Source organism: Panulirus ornatus, chromosome 68, assembly GCF_036320965.1.
Source record: "Panulirus ornatus isolate Po-2019 chromosome 68, ASM3632096v1, whole genome shotgun sequence".
NCBI classification, from domain to species: domain Eukaryota; kingdom Metazoa; phylum Arthropoda; class Malacostraca; order Decapoda; family Palinuridae; genus Panulirus; species Panulirus ornatus.
In genome coordinates, this window is record NC_092291.1 from 23,000,327 (window position 1) to 23,024,326 (window position 24,000).

The window sequence follows — 24,000 nt, forward strand, 5'->3', positions numbered from 1 at the left end:
ATTATTATCATTATCATTATTATTATTATTATTATTATTATTATTATTATTATTATTATTATTATTATTATGATTATTATTATCATCATTATCATTATTATCATCAATATCATTATTATCATTACTATCATTATTACTGTAAACATAATCATTTCTATAATTATCATTATCATTATTATTCCCGAACATCATCACTCACGTCCTCTCTTAACAGCCTAAGTTTCAGGTAAATTTTTGACCCCTGTATCACAGGATTGTGCTTCCCCCCCCTTGACCACCTTTGTTCCCCAGCATCCACTGACCGCCACCACATCTAACCTTGGGTTTCCCTTGACCTTGACCATCCACGTCTCAAGAATTTCCTTGACCGCGGTCATCAGGATCTTGAAGCCTTCCTTGACCACACCATTCAACATCCTGGGATTTACCTTGACCTCAACCACTTACTGAAATCTTCACTGAACTTCTACGTAGAGACGATAGATCTCTCCTCTCATCACAAGTGAACTATATCATCCCCCAAAATCCCTTTCATTGGCTGCTACTGCCCACGTCTTACCACAACAGCGTTCAAGTTGAAGACCAAATCGTGGACATCCTTCTTCACCATGCAGTCATACAGTTCGTTGAGATTTTCCGTAGGGCATGTATTAAACTCTCCAACGAGCCTGGCTGAGCTCACGGGGTCGCTGTCGTGGGACCAGTGCTCCAAGGCAGACCCACTTTCACCAATCACTCCGTGGAAGAGTCCTATTAGATATAAAGTCACCTCAGTGGGAAGGGTTTGGGGAATATTCTACCTGCAAGATGAAGTAAAAAAAAAAAAAAGGAATGTTTCCTATACATATAAAACGTTGTGTTAAGATGAAGTGGCGAAGGTTTTAGGAAATTCTTGGCATGAATGACTTGATCTGAAAACTTTATTTAATTGCGTGTCTCTAACAAACTATCGGTCATGACTCCACATTGAACGCGTGGCGCCAACTGTGAGATGCAAGAATCACACTCACCTCAACGTTGAATCAAGTGTCTTACCTGCGGATTCAGGCAGAATCAGATGGTAGTTGACGGAGGCAGATCCAGCGCTCTCTCCGAATATTGTCACTCGTTCGCTGTCACCCCCAAACCCTTCGATGTTATCTTGGATCTGCAAAAGAGTACTCATGTTACCAAGCTGGCTACGCTGCAGAGAGTGACCAAAGACAAGTTATATTTCCACTATTTTCCAGCCTTCACATGACATTAAGCAAACGTAGAGACGATTAATGAAATGAAAAATCATGCACTAGAGTCGATTTGAGAGAATTCTTGTCAGTTATTGTCATTTAATTTTGCCTGTTAAACTATGTACAACTTACCCATTTCATAGCCTCGATTTGGTCCCAAAGGCCTGCGTTTCCAGGAGCATCGTCGTTGTCCAGGCTGAAGAAACCTGAAACATAAGAGCGAAATTGGTTACAACTGGAAACACTGACTTAGGATCTCTGACGCAAAAACGCACCAGGAAGCACGAATTGATAGGCAGACACGCAGAAGGAAACACACACAAACACGCATGCACACCTTAGGAGAATAGATAGTTAAGGAGACAAACTGTCTGCTTGCAAACACTAAGGTTGCATTGGAGTTCATGGATAGGGAAATATTCAGCGAGTTACTCACATACATAACGCCATAACTAGAATATGCTTCTTAACTTTGGTCATCATACCTAACGAAACACAAAGAGCTAATAGAAACTGTCCAGAGGAGGCCAGTCAAGATAGTGCCAGAACTGAGAGACCTGAGTTGCATCCATTGTACCTTCCCCTTAACCTCCTACCACTTTCTCTTACACTTCTCACAATCAGTCGCACTCCTTCCCTGCAGAAAATGTTCATACATCTATCTTTTCTCCTTTGGCAATAATTTGATTTTTCATCTCATCATTCACTGCCCTGTCTCACCTGCCTATCTCCCATCTTCCGCATGACACACACTTCTCTCCCACATGTAAATGCTGCTTTCCCAAATATGTCCCATTCCTCACCTGCGCCCTACTTTCATTTTCTTTCATCTCTGGCCATTCTTCACCCATAATCTCTTGGCATCTCCTCACAAAAAAAGTATATCCAGCTATCCTTTTAGCTATCTATTTATCGATCTATCTATAGGTAGACAGATAGACAGCCCTAGAAAATCCCTCCCTCCTGTATCACTTTCCTAAAGAAGGAACAGATAAAGGAGCCAAACAAGGAGATTTTACTCTGAGGCTCGTTCACCTGTTTCTGACACTACGCCGGGAAATAGCTAATACGGTATGAAATAAGATAGTAATCTCTCTGGCGAACGTCACTTCATATTCAACAAATCCCTTACGAAAAATGAAAAAAAAAAAAATCGCTGTGACAGAACACAAAGTCCTCTTAAAATCACAAGCAGCCACAACCCCTTTCCTCCACGGTCCAATGAGAGCGACGGTGGACATTTAAGTGGCGGTGGACCCGATGCTCACCCAAGGTTCCAAGGCGGTAGTGGATGACGACGAGGATGACATCGTGGTCCAGTAGCTTGGTGGGCAGATAGAGAGAGGAGTCACCACTGGTAAAAGCACCTCCGTGGATGAACATCATCACCGGCAGGAGTTTCCCTCCTGGAAGCTCCGTGGGTAGCTGTGGAAAAGCCGAAAGTCGTGACTTGACACTAACGTCTCTATTCCTTACGAATTAAGCAGAACTTCATCGATGAATTGAAAATCTGTTGCCTTTCTGTGTATCGTAGGCATGACTGGAGTCATTAGGAGATGTTCGAGATTCTTGGAGAATAGGCATGTGGTCTAGGAGGAGAGGAGATATTAAGATTTTGTCTGAAACGAAGCATACATAGCGTAGAGTCCTCTCTTCCATCACTAACTACCCTATTAAATAGCGCCATAATATACTCACATCCTATTCCCTTATCCCCACCAGACTCACATTCAGTTCTCCTCTCCACTCCATCTCCTCCCATCCCCACTAGACTCGCATTCAGCTAACATACACCCACTAAAATCACATCCATCTCTTCCTATCCCCACTAGACTTGCTCCGCGTGCCCGTATCCCCCACTAAGCACATCCAGATCTCCTATCCCCAGTACAATCACATTCAGCTTTCCTATTCCCACTACAATTACATGAACCTCTTCTATCCTCACTAGACTTCCATCCAGCTTCCCTTATCCCAACAGGACTCATATCTAGCTCCAATCCCCCATCATACCCACTCCATGCTGAGAAAATTTCTGTCCATTACCTTATGTTCCTGACTCGGCTTTAATTGCCATGACTCTCATCCACAACTCACATCTCAGTGACTCACCGTGATCACGTATAGGATTAGCATTCCGTCCCTGTCCGGCTCTCGTACCTGTGACCCATGTGTCGCCACTATGATGCACCTTTCAACATCTTTGGTTCAGTTCATTTCCATGCCACTCGTGCTTTCCTCGGCTCCTAACTCTCATTCGTCTCCTGACTCTCAATGGTGATGCCTCTCTCTCTCTCTCTCTCTCTCTCTCTCTCTCTCTCTCTCTCTCTCTCTCTCTCTCTCTCTCTCTCTCTCTCTCTCTCTCTCTCTCTCTCTCTCTCTCTCTCTCTCTCTCCTTAACTTACGATCCGCCTTGAATTCCACTCGATTCAGCAACGTACTGACGCAAGGTACATCGAGGAGTGACTGAGAAGCTCATGGGAAGCAACCCACCAACGTACATAGGGTGTGTAAACGTTGAGGTTGAGGCAATCTTCGTCTCCAGAGAGAACGTTCCCCAGCATCGCCTTCTGTGGGCACTTGTTCCCCAAGTTTGTTGCCATCAGTGTTGAACCCTCCCAGTAAACTCCAGCCTCCTGGGTTTTCTGGAAAATATAGGAAATCATCTTACCGAAAACCGTAACGCGAGAAAGTGACTGGGAGTGTTATTGTGTTATTCAAGCATGGCGTTGCTTCTGTAAAGAGGGGAGGAAAAAAACATCGTTCAAAACGATTGATTCATCGCTAAAGAACTTCATAATGCGACATACAGCGTGTTTTTGTAGACAATATAGATCCAAGTTCGGTTTCACTCATGACTAAATAGCAAAAGCCTTAGGTTTTCGTTGCCTTAGATTTTCCATACATAATGTATCCATGTAACTCTATGTGACTTAAGACTACGTGGAAAATCAAAACAATGAATAAATAAGGTCCCTGCTATCTTAGCGAAGGGAGACACTGAACTTCTATTTTGCCGGCGAAGGCATGGCAAAAACAATGAACTCTAAGCTGGGCAGGTTTTCTAAGCTGCCGGTATCAAGTACCAATGGCTGTTCTGCCAGCAACTACTTCGACCAAATCTAACCTTAAGTCAACGTAGTTACGTGGCTTACACTAAGCCTTAAACCTGGTAATGGTTTAATGATGAACGGGGTCAAATTGTTGCCCCTTATAGTATTTGGATTTATCATCACGTCTGTTTAAAGTCTAGTTAAAAATCTGGTAAAAGCGATTTCCTCTTGACTTTAATCGACCGGTTCATTTCGCTTTGGCCGACAATATCGCTACAACGAACGCTTTACCAACAGCCGGCACAACGTCTCACTCTCGGATTGATCTAATGATTAAGACACGAACGTGATGAAATGAACATCCTCAAAAGGGAGCTCACCTGAAACCTTAATTCGCCCACAGGGGCTTCACCGTAGTCAATACCCAAGAAACCATATACTTTTCGGTCATTGATCGTCTTCAGAGTGGTTCCTACCACTGTGGTAGGGGAGTTGGCGCCGTTTAAGTTAGGATGCTCGATCTGAGGAGGTTCCGCATCCCTAACGGTGTACCTGAAAAGCAGACGGACGCCATTAAGCTCACGAAATCTGTTCCAGGGAAAGAATTAGATTTCAGAGCAACAGTAGGATGCCTTGAGGGTACAAGAAACTTCAACAAAGTGTTGAGAAACATAACTATTATACCTTGTATTGTTGTACGAGGAGACACTTGAGAATTTGTTAAATTGAACATTCGTATGTACGTTTATGTGAAAGGAGGAAGCTGAGACATAATGTCAATGAAATTCAGGTGATGAGATGCAGCAGTAAAGTGGTGAACGAGGATGGTCTAATTGTAAGCTTGAATAGGGAGAGCCTGAAGGAAAAGTGGAGTGTTTGAGAGACCTTGGAGTGGACATGATAGCCAATGGAACCCAGGTATGAGGGATGATACGAGTCACAGGGTACAAGAATGGGTAAAGGTCTTGGGCTAAGCAGTATTTGGAAAGATAGTTCGGTGTCTGTAGGTTGGGTCTATCTGAAGGTGAAGTAGTGAACGTGTTAGCATAGATTTGCCTGAGATGGATTGATCGTATATGGACTATCAGCAAAAGGTGTGTAGGAAACCCACTCTGCCTAAGAGAGGTGACCTAGGTGTGCTTAAATGGTTCGGAATTATGGAGAGGATGAGCGAAGAAAGACTAGATAAGAGGATCTACGTGTCAGAGGTGAAGGGAGTAAGAGGAAAGGGGAAACAAAAAAGGAAATGGAAGAATAGAGTGAAGGAGGCTTTGAGGTTGTCGGAGCCTGAACATCTAAAAAAAAGCGAGATGTGTACATTGATAGAATAGGCTGCATCGATGTGATATATGGGGGGCGACGTGAGGTCACTGGACTGAACCACAGCAGCCACAGTAGACGAAGTGGAAAGAATAAACCATGGAGTGGTCTGTGTAAGTTGTCAGAGGATACTGGGCTGTAGTTCTGGTACGTATATGACAGCTAGAGACTGTACGTGTGGCAGAGCGAGGCCAGTGCTCTTTTGGACCTGAAGCAACCTCAAGGGATGGAAAAGACCATAAGGGATAAGAATCTACATATCTACATACATGTATATAAACCATACCTTCTAGATATCATTCGTATCATTCCAAACGTAGAATGTATACACGCTTGTCGTTTCATCTCTGGTAAAGCGCAATGCTTGTTGTGACATGGGGAGAGTATGCCGTCATTGCATAAGTAGGTGTTTGTATTCTCCTGTATATCTCTCTTTACTGATCATGGCTTCGAATTTTTGTATACATTTCCATGCCCCTGACTTTTCCAAGCATCCGGCATACACTTCCTTTTTAGTTTCGGCTTTTGTTTTTCATACGTACGTATCGTAATGAGTCTCTTTATCTTCATAATACTCACTACTCCTGTGCACAAGTGTATATCCTTCCCTGCTAGAAACTAGTTTGCCGATGGACACGATAGAAGAAAAAGACGCAAAAAAGAATATATCCTCTTGTCATATGTTATCATATTTATATAAAGTATTATGCTTAGAGTCGAATTAGAACCAAGGTCAAAGGGTTTTCGAACCGTTATAAATTTTCTATTACATTCCATTTTAGTATTCACGATTACCTCGTGCGAGTGGGGTACTCGGAGCGTTATCCCATAATGGAATATTAATCGTATTTTTTCTCAGCATTCCACTTAAGAGTGTTGCCTGATGGCCGCCTGGTTTACGGGTCCCGGACTGTTAGAGCGGCAGCATCAGAGGCGACCTAGAAAAACTATGAGGGTTTATTGATAATGGTTATCGATTTTCTCCGACAGAGTCACAATGACTCGTAAGTTGGTACATCAGAAACTGGAGAAGGTAGATGCGCCGAAGGTATGAGCAACAGGACTTATGGAAAATGGAATTTTAGTTACTGGAAAGAATTATGGGAGCGAGCATATGAAAGAGGTCAAAATGGCCAGAGAGCACTCTCTCTCTCTCTCTCTCTCTCTCTCTCTCTCTCTCTCTCTCTCTCTCTCTCTCTCTCTCTCTCTCTCTCTCTCTCTCTCTCTCTCTCTCTCTCTCTCTCTCGTTTTTGATTTTCCATAAGAAGGAACAGAGAAGAAGGCCAAGTGAGGATAATTCCCTCCAAAGCTCAGTACTGTTCTTAACGCTACCTCGCTAACGCGGGAAATGGCGAATAATATGGAAAAAAATATTTTTTTTCTTTTTTTTTTTGCTTTGTCGCTGTCTCCCGCGTTTGCGAGGTAGCGCAAAGGAAACAGACGAAAGAAATGGCCCAACCCACCCCCATACACATGTATATACATTCGCCCACACACGCAAATATACATACCTACACAGCTTTCCATGGTTTACCCCAGACGCTTCACATGCCCTGATTCAATCCACTGACAGCACGTCAACCCCGGTATACCACATGGATCCAATTCACTCTATTCCTTGCCGTCCTTTCACCCTCCTGCATGTTCAGGCCCCGATCACACAAAATCTTTTTCACTCCATCTTTCCACCTCCAATTTGGTCTCCCACTTCTCCTCGTTCCCTCCACCTCCGACACATATATCCTCTTGGTCAATCTTTCTTCACTCATTCTCTCCATGTGCCCAAACCATTTCAAAACACCCTCTTCTACTCTCTCAACCACGCTCTTTCTATTTCCACACATCTCTCTTACCCTTACGTTACTTACTCGATCCAACCACCTCACACCACACATTGTCCTCAAACATCTCATTTCCAGTACATCCATCCTCCTGCGCACAACTCTATCCATAGCCCACGCCTCGCAACCATACAACATTGTTGGAACCACTATTCCTTCAAACATACCCATTTTTGCTTTCCGAGATAATGTTCTCGACTTCTACACATTCTTCAAGGCTCCCAGGATTTTCGCCCACTCCCCCACCCTATGATCCACTTCCGCTTCCATGGTTCCATCCGCTGCCAGATCCACTCCCAGATATCTAAAACACTTTACTTACTCCAGTTTTTCTCCATTCAAACTTACCTCCCCAATTGACTTGACCCTCAACCCTACTGTACCTAATTACCTTGCTCTTATTCACATTTACTCTTAACTTTCTTCTTTCACACACTTTACCAAACTATATATATATATATATATATATATATATATATATATATATATATATATATATATATATATATATATATATATATATATATATATATATATATATATATATATATATATATATATATATATATTATCTACTACACTTGATTGTCGTTTCCTGCGTTAGTGAGGTAGTGCAAGGATACAAATGAAAAAAGACTCATCCACTCACATACACATGTACGCACATACACGTATATATATATATATATATATATATATATATATATATATATATATATATATATATATATATATATATATATATATATATGTGGTTTCAGAAGTGGTAGAGGATGTGTGGATCAGGTGTTTGCTTTGAAGAATGTATGTGAGAAATACTTAGAAAAGCAAATGGATTTGTATGTAGCATTTATGGATCTGGAGAAGGCATATGATAGAGTTGATAGAGATGCTCTGTGGAAGGTATTAAGAATATATGGTGTGGGAGGAAAGTTGTTAGAAGCAGTGAAAAGTTTTTATCGAGGATGTAAGGCATGTGTACGTGTAGGAAGAGAGGAAAGTGATTGGTTCTCAGTGAATGTAGGTTTGCGGCAGGGGTGTGTGATGTCTCCATGGTTGTTTAATTTGTTTATGGATGGGGTTGTTAGGGAGGTAAATGCAAGAGTTTTGGAAAGAGGGGCAAGTATGAAGTCTGTTGGGGATGAGAGAGCTTGGGAAGTGAGTCAGTTGTTGTTCGCTGATGATACAGCGCTGGTGGCGGATTCATGTGAGAAACTGCAGAAGCTGGTGACGGAGTTTGGTAAAGTGTGTGGAAGAAGAAAGTTAAGAGTAAATGTCAATAAGAGCAAGGTTATTAGGTACAGTAGGGTTGAGGGTCAAGTCAATTGGGAGGTGAGTTTGAATGGTGAGAGGCTGGAGGAAGTGAAGTGTTTTAGATATCTGGGAGTGGATCTGTCAGCGGATGGAACCATGGAAGCGGAAGTGGATCATAGGGTGGGGGAGGGGGCGAAAATTTTGGGAGCCTTGAAAAATGTGTGGAAGTCGAGAACATTATCCCGGAAAGCAAAAATGGGTATGTTTGAAGGAATAGTAGTTCCAACAATGTTGTATGGTTGCGAGGCGTGGGCTATGGATAGAGTTGTGCGTAGGAGGATGGATGTGCTGGAAATGAGATGTTTGAGGACAATGTGTGGTGTGAGGTGGTTTGATCGAGTAAGTAACGTAAGGGTAAGAGAGATGTGTGGAAATAAAAAGAGCGTGGTTGAGAGAGCAGAAGAGGGTGTTTTGAAGTGGTTTGGGCACATGGAGAGAATGAGTGAGGAAAGATTGACCAAGAGGATATATGTGTCGGAGGTGGAGGGAACGAGGAGAAGAGGGAGACCAAATTGGAGGTGGAAAGATGGAGTGAAAAGGATTTTGTGTGATCGGGGCCTGAACATGCAGGAGGGTGAAAGGAGGGCAAGGAATAGAGTGAATTGGAGCGATGTGGTATACAGGGGTTGACGTGCTGTCAGTGGATTGAATCAAGGCATGTGAAGCGTCTGGGGTAAACCATGGAAAGCTGTGTAGGTATGAATATTTGCGTGTGTGGACGTGTGTATGTACATGTGTATGGGGGGGGGGGGTTGGGCCATTTCTTTCGTCTGTTTCCTTGCGCTACCTCGCAAACGCGGGAGACAGCGACAAAGTATAAAAAAAAAAAAAAAAAAAAAAAAAAAAAAAAAATATATATATATATATATATATATATATATATATATATATATATATATATATTCATACTTGCTCGCCTTTATCCAATACCTACGCCACCCCGCCCCACGGAAAACAGCAACGCCACCCCCTGCATCAACGAGGTAGCGCCAGGAAACATATCAGTACACATCCATTCTCTAGCTCTCATGCGTAATGCACCGAAACCACAGCATTCTATCCCTATCCAGATACCATGGTTAATCCCAGACGTTTCACATGCCCTGGTTCAGTCTAATAACAGCACATCGAACCCAGTATGCCACATCGTTCCAATTTACTCTATTCCTTGCATGCCCCTCACCCTCCTGTATGTTCAGGCCCCGATCGCTCAAAATCTTTTACTCCATCCTTCCATCTCCAACTGGGTCTCCCGTTTCTCCTTGTTCCCTCCACCTCTGACACATATATTCTCTTTGTTAACCTTTCCTCACTCCTTCGTTCTATATGTCTAAACCACTTCAAGACACACCTCTTCTACTCTCTCACCCACACTCTTTTCATTTCCACCATCTCTCTTACCCTTTCCTTACTCGATCAATCCACCTCACACCACATATTGTCCTCAAACATTTTATTTCCAAGACATCCACCCTCCTCCGCACAACCCTATCTATACCCCATGCCTGACAAAGGAGAGATGGAATTTTTATGGTGCTGTTTGGATTTAAAAATCTTTATGAATTACTTGAACCTATGAGGCGGATTGTCTCCATGAAGCACGTAGTGGTGCATTTATAGAAAAATTACAGCTTAAATAAAGTTATCTGAGCTTCTACTGAATTGTGATTATATATATATATATATATATATATATATATATATATATATATATATCATACAAACCTCCAACAGCCAGGATCGAACCTGGGACCCCTGTGCAAGAGGCAGGCATGCTAACAGCTAGGCTATGGGACTGTATAATAGGAAACAACTATTCGAAATACTTAGTACTCGAATACACTTCGTCTCACAATGGTGAGCAACGGGGTCTATACTTGGTTGTTTCCGAACAGACGCACATAGCCAGCTGATAGCGTTTTACCGAACCTAACTGTACAACGCGGAGGTATATGAATACGAATAAAGTGCATATGAACGCAAACCTTCATAGAACATACAAACCTCCAACACCCAGGATCGAACCTGGGACCCCTGTGCAAGAGGCAGGCATGCTAACCGCTAGGCTAAGGGACTGTATAATAGGTTAGCATTCCTGCCTCTTGCACAGGGGTCCCAGGTTCGATCCTGGCTGTTGGAGGTTTGTATGTTCTATGAAGGTGCGCGTTCATATGCACTTTATTCGTATTCATATACCTCCGCGTTGTACAGTTAGGTTCGGTAAAACGCTATCAGCTGGCTATGTGCGTCTGCTCGGAAACAACCAAGTATAGACCCCGTTGCTCACCATTGTGAGACGAAGGGTATTCGAGTACTCAGTATTTCGAATAGTTGTTTCCTATTATACAGTCCCATAGCCAAGCGGTTAGCATGCCTGCCTCTTGCACAGGGGTCCCAGGTTCGATCCTGGCTGTTGGAGGTTTGTATGTTCTATGAAGGTGCGCGTTAATATGCACTTTATTCGTATATATATATATATATACTACACTGGCCAACACCAACACCAAACGACTCACCTGTCCCAGATTTCCTTCTTGACTTCATCGGTAAAACCCCAGTTGACATCGAACTGGTGCGAGGCGGAGACTCCAGGGACGTGATGGAGATCAGCCAGAGGTGGGCTCCGAGCTGAAGTCCCACCCACCAGCACGATGGCCAGGAACAGGAGGAAGGTCTTCATCTGTGGTAAGAAAGCACAGGGTTCCGCACAAGTCTTTCACTCTTGAAACGTGGGTTAGATAGTGTGAATCTGTCTATTGCTCTCACGAACGATTTACCATAACGTCATTTTTCAGTGCCACGCTTCTGAGTCTGAGTTTAGCAACTTCCCTTCGCGACAGGAGACGTCTAGACTCTTTCGCTGTCTCGTAACTCACTAGCACCAACAGTAGACCATATTAGATAAAGGGCAGTGAAGATGGTAAGTGCGCCTCTCATGGAAGAAAGACAGAGATGTCTGCATATAGCAGAAGTAACAGGAAGGAAGAGGAGCCCCAAAGAGAGAACACGAGAGAAACAGTAAGAGCTAACAAGGGACATTTTTCATGAAAATGGGTTTGGATACCAGGAGGCACAGACTACGGTTTCTGGTTAAGGGAAAGGAGATATACGTGCAGGCAGAAACACTTAGCATGGGTAAGGAAACGGGAGAAAAGATCAGAAAAAGTTTCAAGGAGAGGGAATGGAAAATGAGGCGATTGTTTAAGGTTAAAGGGATAGAGGCAGATGCATCTCGTGAGGATAAGGATGAGATATTGCATCCAGGGTTCGTGTAAAGTGTTGATCGAGAGAGAGAGAGAGAGAGAGAGAGAGAGAGAGAGAGAGAGAGAGAGAGAGAGAGAGAGAGAGAGAGAGAGAGAGAGAGAGAGAGAGAGAGAGAGAGAGAGAGAGAGAGAGAGAACGACAGAGACAGACACACAGAGAGACAGAGCATACGCTGTATAACCATAAAACACGTTAAACCTAGAAATAAAATCCCTGAGAATAACTTCATGAACACTAGAGTCTGACAAGAAATCCACCCTATCTAAAGTATCGCACTGCCTTCCCTGTATGGACGCCCACTACTCAACAACCCACCCCACACTCACCCCCACGAACACTGTGGTGAAAGCACCAATCCAAATTACCTCAGGTGTGTGTATGTGTGTGTCTGTGTGTGTGTGTGTGTGTGTATATATATATGTGTTGAAAGAGGCGGTAATGCTGCTGCTGGTGGCGGAGGATGTTGGTGGTGGAGTCAGCTTGCGATAGCAGCCGGGAAGTGAGTGACGGGCAGGCAAGCGTCGGAGAATTCCCTCACCCACTCTCCTCTCGCCAGGCGACCTGCTCCGCCATTGCCTCGGAGGATGAGTATTAACGCCCTTCTTTCAAAGCTCTTTATTTTCCTCTGTATGTCAAAAGGAATTTGCAAAATGTGATGAGCGTGTATCTACGTATCATAGACGTTTACACAAAGAGTGATCTCTGAATACCTTACCTTCTCTAGACCCGAGCCACAATGTCGACGCATTAAATTGAGATGCTTGTGGCTTACTGAGATAGATTGCTGTGTTGCTTATCTTCCGCTCCGATCTATCTTTTGCCACAATGTACAGAACAATTAAATCTTTCATGATGTTTGCAAGTATCGCTTATCTATGAAGGCAAGACACTTTCATCTTTTTAGTAATAATATCAAAAAACTTCAGAAATTGCTTAGATACTGATCCAGACTTCTTCAATTTATTTCATGAAATGGAAATGGCTAACCTCCGTATCTTTCTGATCTGGATGGCAACATAGCCTTGGGAATCCCTGTGTCTAATAACACCTGAGCAGTGCTTCCCATCGCGTCTCATATACCACACAGGAAAACCCTAACCTACCATGCGTCACATACCATATAGGTATACATGTGTAGCCAACTCAGTTCCGTGTCACATACCATACCTAACAGCTCACCCAAGCATGTGTCGCAAACCATACTATACCTGCCACGTACCATACCATAGGCAACACACCCGATCGATGTGCTACTCCACGTTCGATCTCAGTTATCCATCCAGTGTACCATAACGCACGTTAAGCATTCCCCCCATATGTATACCATGGTCTGCCTTCTGTCATACGTACCATAACGCGCTGAAGCAGCCCACATAACTCTATACCATAGCACACCTGATCAGCCTACTGTACCATGTGAACCATAGCCTAACTTATGACAAACCTACCTCCCTCCGCCTCTTTTGACTCCTTATGCTGGAGGTGAGTGAGCCCAACGAGAAGAAAGGTTTTGCCCCAACACGATGCAGATGAGCTCCCACCATCCCTAACTACTCCTTATGCCAGAGGCAAGGAGACCCAGCGGGGCGAAGGAAGGAAGGCGTGCCCAACATGATGCTGTTGATAGCTGCCTCAGTTCCTGTTTTCCTTATGCCAGAGGCAAGGAGACCCAACGGAGACGGAGAGGAGCACACCAAGCAAAGGCTCTGTATATTCTGCACGCGTCTGAGACACCTACAGGCTGACTTGTTGAATGAGAAGACACCTGCGCTGGAGAGACTCTGAGAGACTATGTAAGGCATGAGAGTGGAAGATGAATAGTATATGCGGGATTGTTCGGTGAGTGAGACAGAGATCACTTAGCTGAGCACCTGAGGCTGGAGAGATGAGACACTGAGAGATAAGGCAATCAAAGACAATGAATGAGAAACTTAGTGCCTAGGAGAGAGAGAGAGAGAGAGAGAGAGAGAGAGAGAGAGAGAGAGAGAGAGAGAGAGAGAGAGAGAGAGAGAGAGAGAGAGAGAGAGAGAGAGAGAGTGTGTGTGTGTGTGTGTGTGTGTGTGTGTGTGTGTGTGTGTGTGTGTGTGTGTGTATGTGTGTGTGTATGTGTGCTACCTTGCTACGCCAGTGTCCAGTGTCGAAGACTAAATGGCAAGTCTTTCAGTGAGACACTTGGTGCATGAGACTGCAAGAGGGAGTTGCAGTGAAACACTGAGCAGATTGAGTATCAAATACTCATGGCAGTGAAATTCTGGAATGAGGTGAGATAGTGAGAGACTTATGGTTAGTGAAAATGTGGGACGTTCGTGAATTCTGATAAGTATTGGAGTCGTTGAATGGCAAGAAAATGAGAGACTGGTAGACGGTGAAGCGGTGAGAGATTGGTAAACGGCAAGGCAGTGAGAGACGGGTAGACGATGAGACAGTGAAGAATTTGTATACGATGAATGAATAAGGCGGTAGGGAGACAGGACGCTCTAAGATACAGCGGGGCAAAGAGACAGCAAAAGACTGGAAGAATGTGAAACGGTAAGAATCCTGCGAGCAACGAGATAGACAGGCGGTGAGACAGATGGATCATATATATATATATATATATATATATATATATATATATATATATATATATATATATATATATATATATATATATATATATATATATATATGTAAACCACTGAGACACTCGCAAGGCCGTGAAGCAGTTAACAAATGATGGACGATGAGAGACAGAGAGAGAGAGACAGAGGCAGGCAGGCACTGCGAGAAATCGACTGCGATAAGGCTGTTGAACAGACTTCCCGAATATGATAGAATGAGCGAATGGTGGAAATTGATACAGACTAGTCACAGGGAACATATGGCCGGCACTCACATGCTTGACGTCAGGGACAATACTTTTATGGGTCTCTATCTTGGCAAGGATGACACACCGCTCTATTCAACATCCCTTGGAGATAAACACTTGAGGAGTGTTTATACTATCAGATGCAGGAGATACCGACATATTTCTTGAAAGATAATGAATAAAACATTCCTTTTGAAGGTTCTTTTTGACCCTGCAATTTGTCTTTGTCATCACACATGACAGGATATATTAGGCATCAATCATCATTACTTTCAAATAACCAGTCTTCATATATTTGTATATTATTTATTTTATTTTGCTTTGTCGCTGTCTCCCGCGTAAGCGAGGTAGCGCAAGGAAACAGACGAAAGAAATGGCCCAACCCATCCACATACACATGTATATACATACACGTCCACACACGCAAATATACATACCTATACATCTCAATGTACACATATATATACACACACATACATATACATATATACACATGTACATAATTCATGCTGTCTGCCTTTATTTATTCCCATCGCCACCTCACCACACATGGAATAACAACCCCCTCCCCCCTCATGTGTGCGAGGTAGCGCTAGGAAAGGACAACAAAGGCCCCATTCGTTCACACTCAGTCTCTAGCTGTCATGTAATAATGCACCGAAACCACAGCTCTCTTTTCACATCCAGGCCCCACACAACTTTCCATGGTTTACCCCAGACGCTTCACATGATTCAATCCATTGACAGTAAGTCGACCCCGGTATACCACATAGTTCCAGTTCACTCTATTCCTTGCACGCCTTTCACCCTCCTGCATGTTCAGGCCCCGATCACTCAAAATCTTTTTCACTCCATCTTTCCACCTCCAATTTGGTCTCCCACTTCTCCTCGTTCCCTTTACCTCTGACACATATATCCTCTTTGTCAATCTTTCCTCACTCATTCTCTCCATGCGACCAAATCATTTCAAAACAACCTCTTCTGCTCTCTCAACCATACTCTTTTTATTCCACACATCTCTCTTACCCTTACATTACTTACTCGATCAAACCGCCTCACACCACATATAGTCCTCAAACATCTCATTTCCAGCACATCCACCCTCCTGGGCACAACTCTATCCATAGCCCACGCCTCGCAACCATACAACATTGATGGAACCACTATTCCTTAAAACATACCCATTTTTGCTTTCCGAGATAATGTTCTCGACTTCCACACATTCTTCAAGGCTCCCAGAACTTTCGCCCCCTCCCCCACCCTATGATTCACTTCCGCTTCTATGGTTCCATCCGCTACCAAATCCACTCCCAGATATCTAAAACACTTTACTTCCTCCAGTTTTTCTCCATTCAAACTTACCTCCCAATTGACTTGACCCTCAACCCTACTGTACCTAATAACCTTGCTCTTATTCACATTTACTCTCAACTTTCTTCTTTCACACACTTTACCAAACTCAGTCACCAGCTTCTGCAGTTTCTCACATGAATCAGCCACCAGCGCTGTATCATCAGCGAACAACAACTGACTCATTTCCCAAGCTCTCTCATCCCCAACAGACTGCATACTTGCCCCTCTTTCCAAAACTCTTGCATTCACCTCCCTAACAACCCCATCCATAAACAAATTAAACAACCACGGAGACATCACACACCCCTGCCGCAAACCTACATTCACTGAGAACCAATCACTTTCCTCTCTTCCTACACATACACATGCCTTACATCCTCGATAAAAACTTTTCACTGCTTCTAACAACTTGCCTCTCACACCATATATTCTTAGTACCTTCCACAGAGCATCTCTATCAACTCTATCATATGCCTTCTCCAGATCCATAAATGCTACATACAAATCCATTTGCTTTTCTAAGTATTTCTCACATACATTCTTCAAAGCAAACACCTGATCCATACATCCTCTACCACTTCTGAAACCACACTGCTCTTCCCCAATCTGATGCTCAGTACATGCCTTCACCCTCTCAATCAATATCCTCCCATATAATTTACCAGGAATACTGAACAAACTTATACCTCTGTAATTTGAGCACTCACCTTTATCCCCTTTGCCTTTGTACAATGGCACTATGCAAGCATTCCGCCAATCCTCAGGCACCTCACCATGAATCATACATACATCAAATAACCTTGCCAACCAGTCAACAATACAGTCACCCCCTTTTGTAATAAATTCCACTGCAATACCATCCAAACCCGCTGCCTTGCCGGCTTTCATCTTCCGCAAAGCTTTTACTACCTCTTCTCTGTTTACCAAATCATTCTCCCTAACCCTCTCTCTTTGCACACCATCTCGACCAAAACACCCTATATCTGCCACTCTATCATCAAACACATTCAACAAACCTTCAAAATATTCACTCCATCTCCTTCTCACTTCACCACTACTTGTTATCACCTCCCATTTTCCCCCTTCACTGAAGTTCCCATTTGTTCCCTTGTCTTGCGCACTTTTTTTACCTCCTTCCAAAACATCTTATTCTCCCTAAAATTTAATGATACTCTCTCATCCCAACTCTCATTTGCCCTCCTTTTCACCTCTTGTACCTTTCTCTTGACCTCCTGCCTCTTTCTTTTATACATCTCCCACTCATTTGCATTATTTCCCTGCAAAAATCGTCCAAATGCCTCTCTCTTCGCTTTCACCAATAATCTTACTTCTTCATCCCACCACTCACTACCCTTTGTAATCTGTCCACCTCCCACGCTTCTCATGCCACAATCATGTTTTGCACAAGCCATCACTGCTTCCCTAAATACATCCCATTCCTCCCCCACTCCCCTTACCTCCTTTTTTCTCACCTTTTTCCATTCTGTACTCAGTCTCTCCTGGTACTTCCTCACACAAGTTTCCTTCCCAAGCTCACTTACTCTCACTACTCTCTTCACTCCAACATTCTCTCTTCTTTTCTGAAAACCTCTACAAATCTTCACCTTCACCTCCATAAGATAATGATCAGACATCCCTCCACTTGCACCTCTCAGCACATTAACATTTAAAAGTCTCTCTTTCGCGCGCCTGTCAATTAACACGTAATCCAATAACGCTCTCTGGCCATCTCTCCTACTTACATACGTATACTTATGTCAATCTCTCTTTTTAAACCAGGTATTCCCAATCACCAGTCCTTTTTCAGCACATAAATCTACAAGCTCTTCACCATTTCCATTTACAACACTGAACACCCCATGTATACCAATTATTTCCTCAACTGCCACATTACTCACCCTTGCATTCAAATCACCCATCACTATAACCCGGTCTCGTGCATCAAAACCACTAACACACTCATTCAGCTGCTCCCAAAACACATGCCTCCCATGATCTTTCTTCTCATGCCCAGGTGCATATGCACCAATAATCACCCATCTCTCTCCATCAGCTTTCAGCTTTACCCATATCAATCTAGAATTTACTTTCTTACACTCTATCACATACTCCCACCACTCCTGTTTCAGGAGTAGTGCTACTCCTTCCCTTGCTCTTGTCCTCTCACTAACCCCTGACTTTACTCGCAAGACATTCCCAAACCACTCTTCCCCTCTACCCTTGAGCTTCGTTTCACTCAGAGCCAAAACATCCAGGTTCCTTTCCTCAAACATACTACCTATCTCTCCTTTTTCTCATCTTGGTTACATCCACACACATTTAGACACCCCAATCTGAGCCTTCGAGGAGGATGAGCACTCCCCGCGTGACTCCTTCTTCTGTTTCCCCTTTTAGAAAGTTAAAATACAAGGAGGAGAGGGATTCCAGCCCCCCGCTCCCGTCCCTTTTAGTCGCCTTCTACGACAAGTGAGGAGTGCGTGGGAAGTATTCTTTCTTTCCTATATATATATATATATATATATATATATATATATATATATATATATATATATATATATATATATATATATATATGGAGAGAGAGAGAGAGAGAGAGAGAGAGAGAGAGAGAGAGAGAGAGAGAGAGAGAGAGAGAGAGAGAGAGAGAGAGAGAGAGAGAGAATCTCACTTGGTTCTCTTCTCTGTTTCTTCTTTTGGAAAACTAAAACTGGAGGGAAGAATTTCCAGCCCCTAATGAGGAAATAACTATTGGAATGCTAACTGATCTAACACCCTTAGTCTCACATTGGTGAGCAACGGGGTCTACACTGATTATATCCCATCAGCCTATCAGCGGGTTGTGTGAGCCTGTTGGGCCTTGAATAAGAGCGTCATAAGTCGTGGATCTTCACCTAGGCAACGCATTATATCTCCCAACAATGTCGTACGAGTTCTTTATCACTTCACATATCTCATCAAGCTCTGCATTCTTCCGACAATCATCAAAGGTCATATAGCCTCTAGGGGCTCTCAGAGGCCTCAATGCCTGACTGCTTTACCTCCGTCGCTTCACCACCAGCCAAGAGCAATGTCGCTATCCACTCAAGAACATAATTATTCTTAATCAGGAAGTTAGAATTGTCTTTTATTAAGAATGTATGCGTATATATTTTCCTCGAGAATATTCACTCAACAGTATCAGTAGAGGACTCGTTAGATGAGGCTAAAAGCTTGTGACAGTATATGATAAGGAAGGAGGATCATCAGATTGTGGACTGCTGACGCTCCCCACCTAGCATATCAGCAGGGCATTAGTAGTCAGCGGTATCTGAACCTGATGGAAGAAGTGGTATATGATACTGATGGTGGGAAATTCTGATTATACAATGATAGGCTGAGAGGAATTGGATTCTCATGGGGACACAAGTTCTCAAGGCGTTTGAAGAAAACCCTCCTACACCAAGATGTCACTGAACTCATACAAAGTTAGAGGGACTGATACACTCTCATTACTAGTGGCACACGCGTTGGGAATTTCCTCCATGATACATTCATAAGAAAGCCGTCATATAAGTTTGACTATATGGTAAATGACAATGATAGAAGAACAGGTGTGAGACATGAAATAGTTGTAGAAACTGCAGAACATTCAACAAATTTCTATGATAAACTAGACTGGGAAATGAAGATCAGTGGCCAGGACACCAGGCATAGCGTTGCGAGTTTCTGAGTAATGTGAGTAATGTACAGTAAAAGGTTAGGAACATGGCTGGGTTCCTCTAGCCTCAAATACAGAGGAGAAATTGAGGAAGAGTGAAGGATGGTTCAGTGGTTCAAATGAAGACGACGACGGATGTGCGATAATCTCCGATGACCTAAAGCCAAGTAAACAGCGCGTAGAAAAGGCGAGCAATATTTGAGGCTTCATGGGTCGAGTGCTTGAATTCATATCAAGGAAAGCCAATCCTCTCTTCTTACGATATACTAATACGTCCCTTCTCTGAATATTTTGTTCTCTAGTGGTAACTCGACTTGAAAAAAGCAGGCACAATATAGACACGAAGCAAAGTTATCAAGCCTAAAAAACATTAACCTTAACAGTTGATCTGATACATGTATTCACGATCTAAAGAGCCTTGGCATTCTTAATCTAATCAACAATTTATAACTAGATAAGTCTTATTTCACTCGAAGTAATGGAGACAAACTCGAAGCTGACACATGGCATTACATCCTAATGAGAGGAATTGAAAGCAACATCATAGACACGATTAAGAACAGATATGACAAATACTTCGCTTACGACTAACGTTCTTTGTGCCTCCGCAGATGCATATCAAGTATACTGGCATCTCTCGTAAAGTCATCTGTTTGTTTTTGCTGCTCTTAACACACAAATGTTTCTGATATCCACTATCACGAACATTCTTGAAGTACCTACTGGTCTTTCGCTATACTCAGTGAACTGAATTCCTTTGTGGAGTGAGGAAAGTGCAAAAGACAAGATCCCATGATTGCTGAACCCTCTCCTAGTAGAATACATATAGGTACATACACATAGGTAACTAAACACACACACGCAGACACATATAAACGCACCGATTCACAAGTAAACAATACACATTCCCTTAATGCTTTACAGTCGTGGGACATAGGATATCTTTTGTGTGTGTATGAAGAGCATGTCTATAAGGTAATGAGTATATGCCATGTGCACCGCCTCTATGCAACAGTATATACTCGTATCATCACCAGCTCCTGCCTACTACCGTACACTAAACTCCTATCTACGTACCTTTCCTACTCCCGAGCATTTCTCAACGATATCTTGATTTTCTCACCTGAGAATTGAATTCAGTTTAGAAGAAGCCGCCACGGGTTGTGCCGTCTAGGGATGAAGCTCACCTTATTCTTGAGATTCTAGAGCTGATGTTGTTTAAGGCAGGTGGGAATAGACTAAGCGAACAGTACCTGATCTTAGACTAGTGATAGTGGAGTAAGATCCTATGGTATAGGGTAGGTGGGTGTAATACAGGCACGTGACGACAGTTGGTGCAAATGATGACTGATCTTAGAAATGTAACTCTGTTGAGACCTCGTGATCAAGGACGTTATCAAGGTCATTCTGTTGAGACCTTATGATCAAGGACGTTATCAAGGTCCTGTTGAGACTCAATGATCAAGGACAAATACACGTCTTTGGAGCAAGTTAAGTCACTCTCTCCTCAGTAACGTAGAAAGTACATATAAAATACAAATACAAAAGTATAGACATTATGAGTCAAGAGGGGTGGAGTAAAAGCCTTAAAAGAAGAAAAAAAAAGTGAGTTACAGCACTATGGGAATGGAGTTATAACATATCATTTCAAAGTTACATTCTTATAGAATGGAGTTAAAGCACCTGCAAAATGCAGCTACAGCACCAAAAGAATGGAATTACAGCATCGATCATATAATTGTAGTCCCAAGTGAAATGAATTACATCCCAATAAAATGAACTTAAAGCACAGAAAGTGTTAAGGACTCTTTAAACAAACCTAAATCCCTCTCAGCCAGTAATATAGATAACCGAATATAACAAAATCATTGTCCATACTTTATGCTATCTAATCCCAATACGCCCTTTACTTTCTGCGTCACATATTTCATTCGATGCCTTGAGTCTTGGTACTTTTGCCCCTATATGCCTCCAACAAACACTACCGTGTCACCGTATCTTCTAATCCATCTCTGACCCCAGTAGATAAGCCTGATAATGGGCGTTACCTTTGCCTATAATAAGGAGATAATGGAGCCTAATTAGATAATGGAAAGACCTAAAACAACAGCTACACCAGATAACTCCAGCTGACTTCTCTGTTGTGTAACACGTCTCAAAAACTGTGGTTACCATTATCAGTTCTCATTACGGGTCTGCGAGGCTTTCGAGAACGTCTTGGAATCAGATCTCTCTCTCTCTCTCTCTCTCTCTCTCTCTCTCTCTCTCTCTCTCTCTCTCTCTCTCTCTTCTCTCTCTCTCTCTCTCTCTCTTAGATCTTTCACTGAAAAATCCCTTCTTAAGTTGGCAAAAAAATAATTTTATAGAGTTAACCCCAAACTTCGCCTTGATATCAAGAATCTTTTAGTTCTCCCGTTCAGTGGTAAATCTGTTACTCCCTAGGTTGCTTAAATGCTTTAATGTAAATGTAGCTTTCAGCAATAACAATACTACATGAAATATCTTAATAAAAAACTAGCCAGAAAATTCCGAGGGCTGTGTTTACAGAATACCTTGTAAAAGTTGTAAAATGTTATGTTGGGCAGATTGGTAAGGACCTCCATGTTAGACTTAAGCAACATTTAGTATAAGTTCAGGAAAAGAATCAAACACTTTGTTAAATTATGTCAAAGAATATGACCATTGTATTGACTGGAGTAATGCTAATTCAGTTATCAACTGTAACTCCTTGACCAAGAGAAATATCATTGAATCTTCTCTTATCAAGTACGCAAAGAACTGTAACACGAATATTAGTGAAGGTCTATACAAACTAGAGAGCTTTGTCGTCGACAAGATTATGTAGACGGCTTCGTGTACTATTTACACAAAATTTATAACAGGCATGATGCCTGTCATATATGAAGGTGAAATTGCAATTTAGTATATATATATATATATATATATATATATATATATATATATATATATATATATATATATATATATATATATATATATATATATATATATATATATATATATATATATAAGGGGACAAAGGTGAGTGCTCAAATTACAGAGGGTCGACGTGCTGCCAATGGATTGATCCAGGGCATGCGAAGCGTCTGGGGTAAACCATGGAAAGTCCTCTAGGGCCTGGATGTGGAAAGGGAGCTGTGGTTTCGGTGCATTGTTACATGACAGCTAGAGACTGAGTGTGAAAGAATGGGGCCTTTGTTTTCTTTTCCTAGCGCTACCTCGCACACATGAGGGGGGAGGGGATATATATATTCTATTGCATCTAAGTTAAAGTACCCTAGATCTTTCATTGATAAATCCCTTAAGTTAGCAAAGAAATCATTTTAAAGAGTTGAGCCCAAACCTCCCATTGACACCAAGAATCTTTTAGTTCTCCCTTTTAATAATAATTTCACTTTGCTTCCCATGTTGCTTAAATCCTTTAATGTAAATGTTGTCTTTAGCAACAATAATACTATAAAGAATATCTTAATCAGGAATTCACTAGAAAATTCTCTTGGTTTTGGTTGCATCTATAAAGTGCCTTGTGGAAACTGTGATAAATTTTATGTTGGTCAGACTGGTAAGGATCTTTCTCTTAGACTTAAGCAACATAATTATAGTATAAGAACGGGACAAGAATCAAATGCCTTGTTTAATCATGTTAAAATCTATGATCATTGTACTGACTGGAGTAACGCCATCTCAGTTATTAACTCTATTACCAAGAGAAATATCATTGAATCTTCTATTATTAAATACACAAAGAATTGTAATCTTAATATTAGTGATGGTCTATACAAATTAGATAACTTTATTGTTGATAAGATTTGTAAAATGATAAGTTTATGAACGCTCGTTGTATGTTTTGGACAATCACATGTTTACCAAATGGCGTCCTAACTTCGTCTCTTCGATGTATATCAACTGACTGTTATATTTCTCTCTTGTGTCTCCCCTGATGATGTGATTATTACACGAAAATGCACCTGGGAACTTTTCGTGTTTCATTTTCCCCGTGGACTTATAGGAATATCTTGATCACGCGCAAAATTGTGATCCTTTCCAATATATAACTACCTCG

At 42.2% G+C, this 24,000-nt stretch overlaps 1 protein-coding gene across 2 annotated transcripts in view; it reads right to left on the bottom strand.

Moving 5' to 3' along the window:
- The window catches only part of LOC139747394 (juvenile hormone esterase-like), a 19,090-nt gene extending 6,214 nt beyond the window's left edge, over positions 1-12,876 (bottom strand). The window contains exons 1-8 of one of the 2 annotated variants that reach the window (XM_071659687.1): positions 12,734-12,876; positions 11,271-11,434; positions 4,660-4,831; positions 3,728-3,871; positions 2,495-2,651; positions 1,359-1,432; positions 1,036-1,147; positions 560-750 (exon numbers count right to left, since the gene is read on the bottom strand). In XM_071659687.1, coding sequence (XP_071515788.1) covers positions 560-750; positions 1,036-1,147; positions 1,359-1,432; positions 2,495-2,651; positions 3,728-3,871; positions 4,660-4,831; positions 11,271-11,434; positions 12,734-12,766 — 1,047 coding nt within the window. In that variant the 5' untranslated portion in view covers positions 12,767-12,876. Of the gene's footprint in view, positions 1-559; positions 751-1,035; positions 1,148-1,358; positions 1,433-2,494; positions 2,652-3,727; positions 3,872-4,659; positions 4,832-11,270; positions 11,435-12,383 lie in introns of both variants that reach the window. The other variant, XM_071659688.1, reaches the window with a different exon arrangement.
- Positions 12,877-24,000: the final 11,124 nt, after the last annotated feature.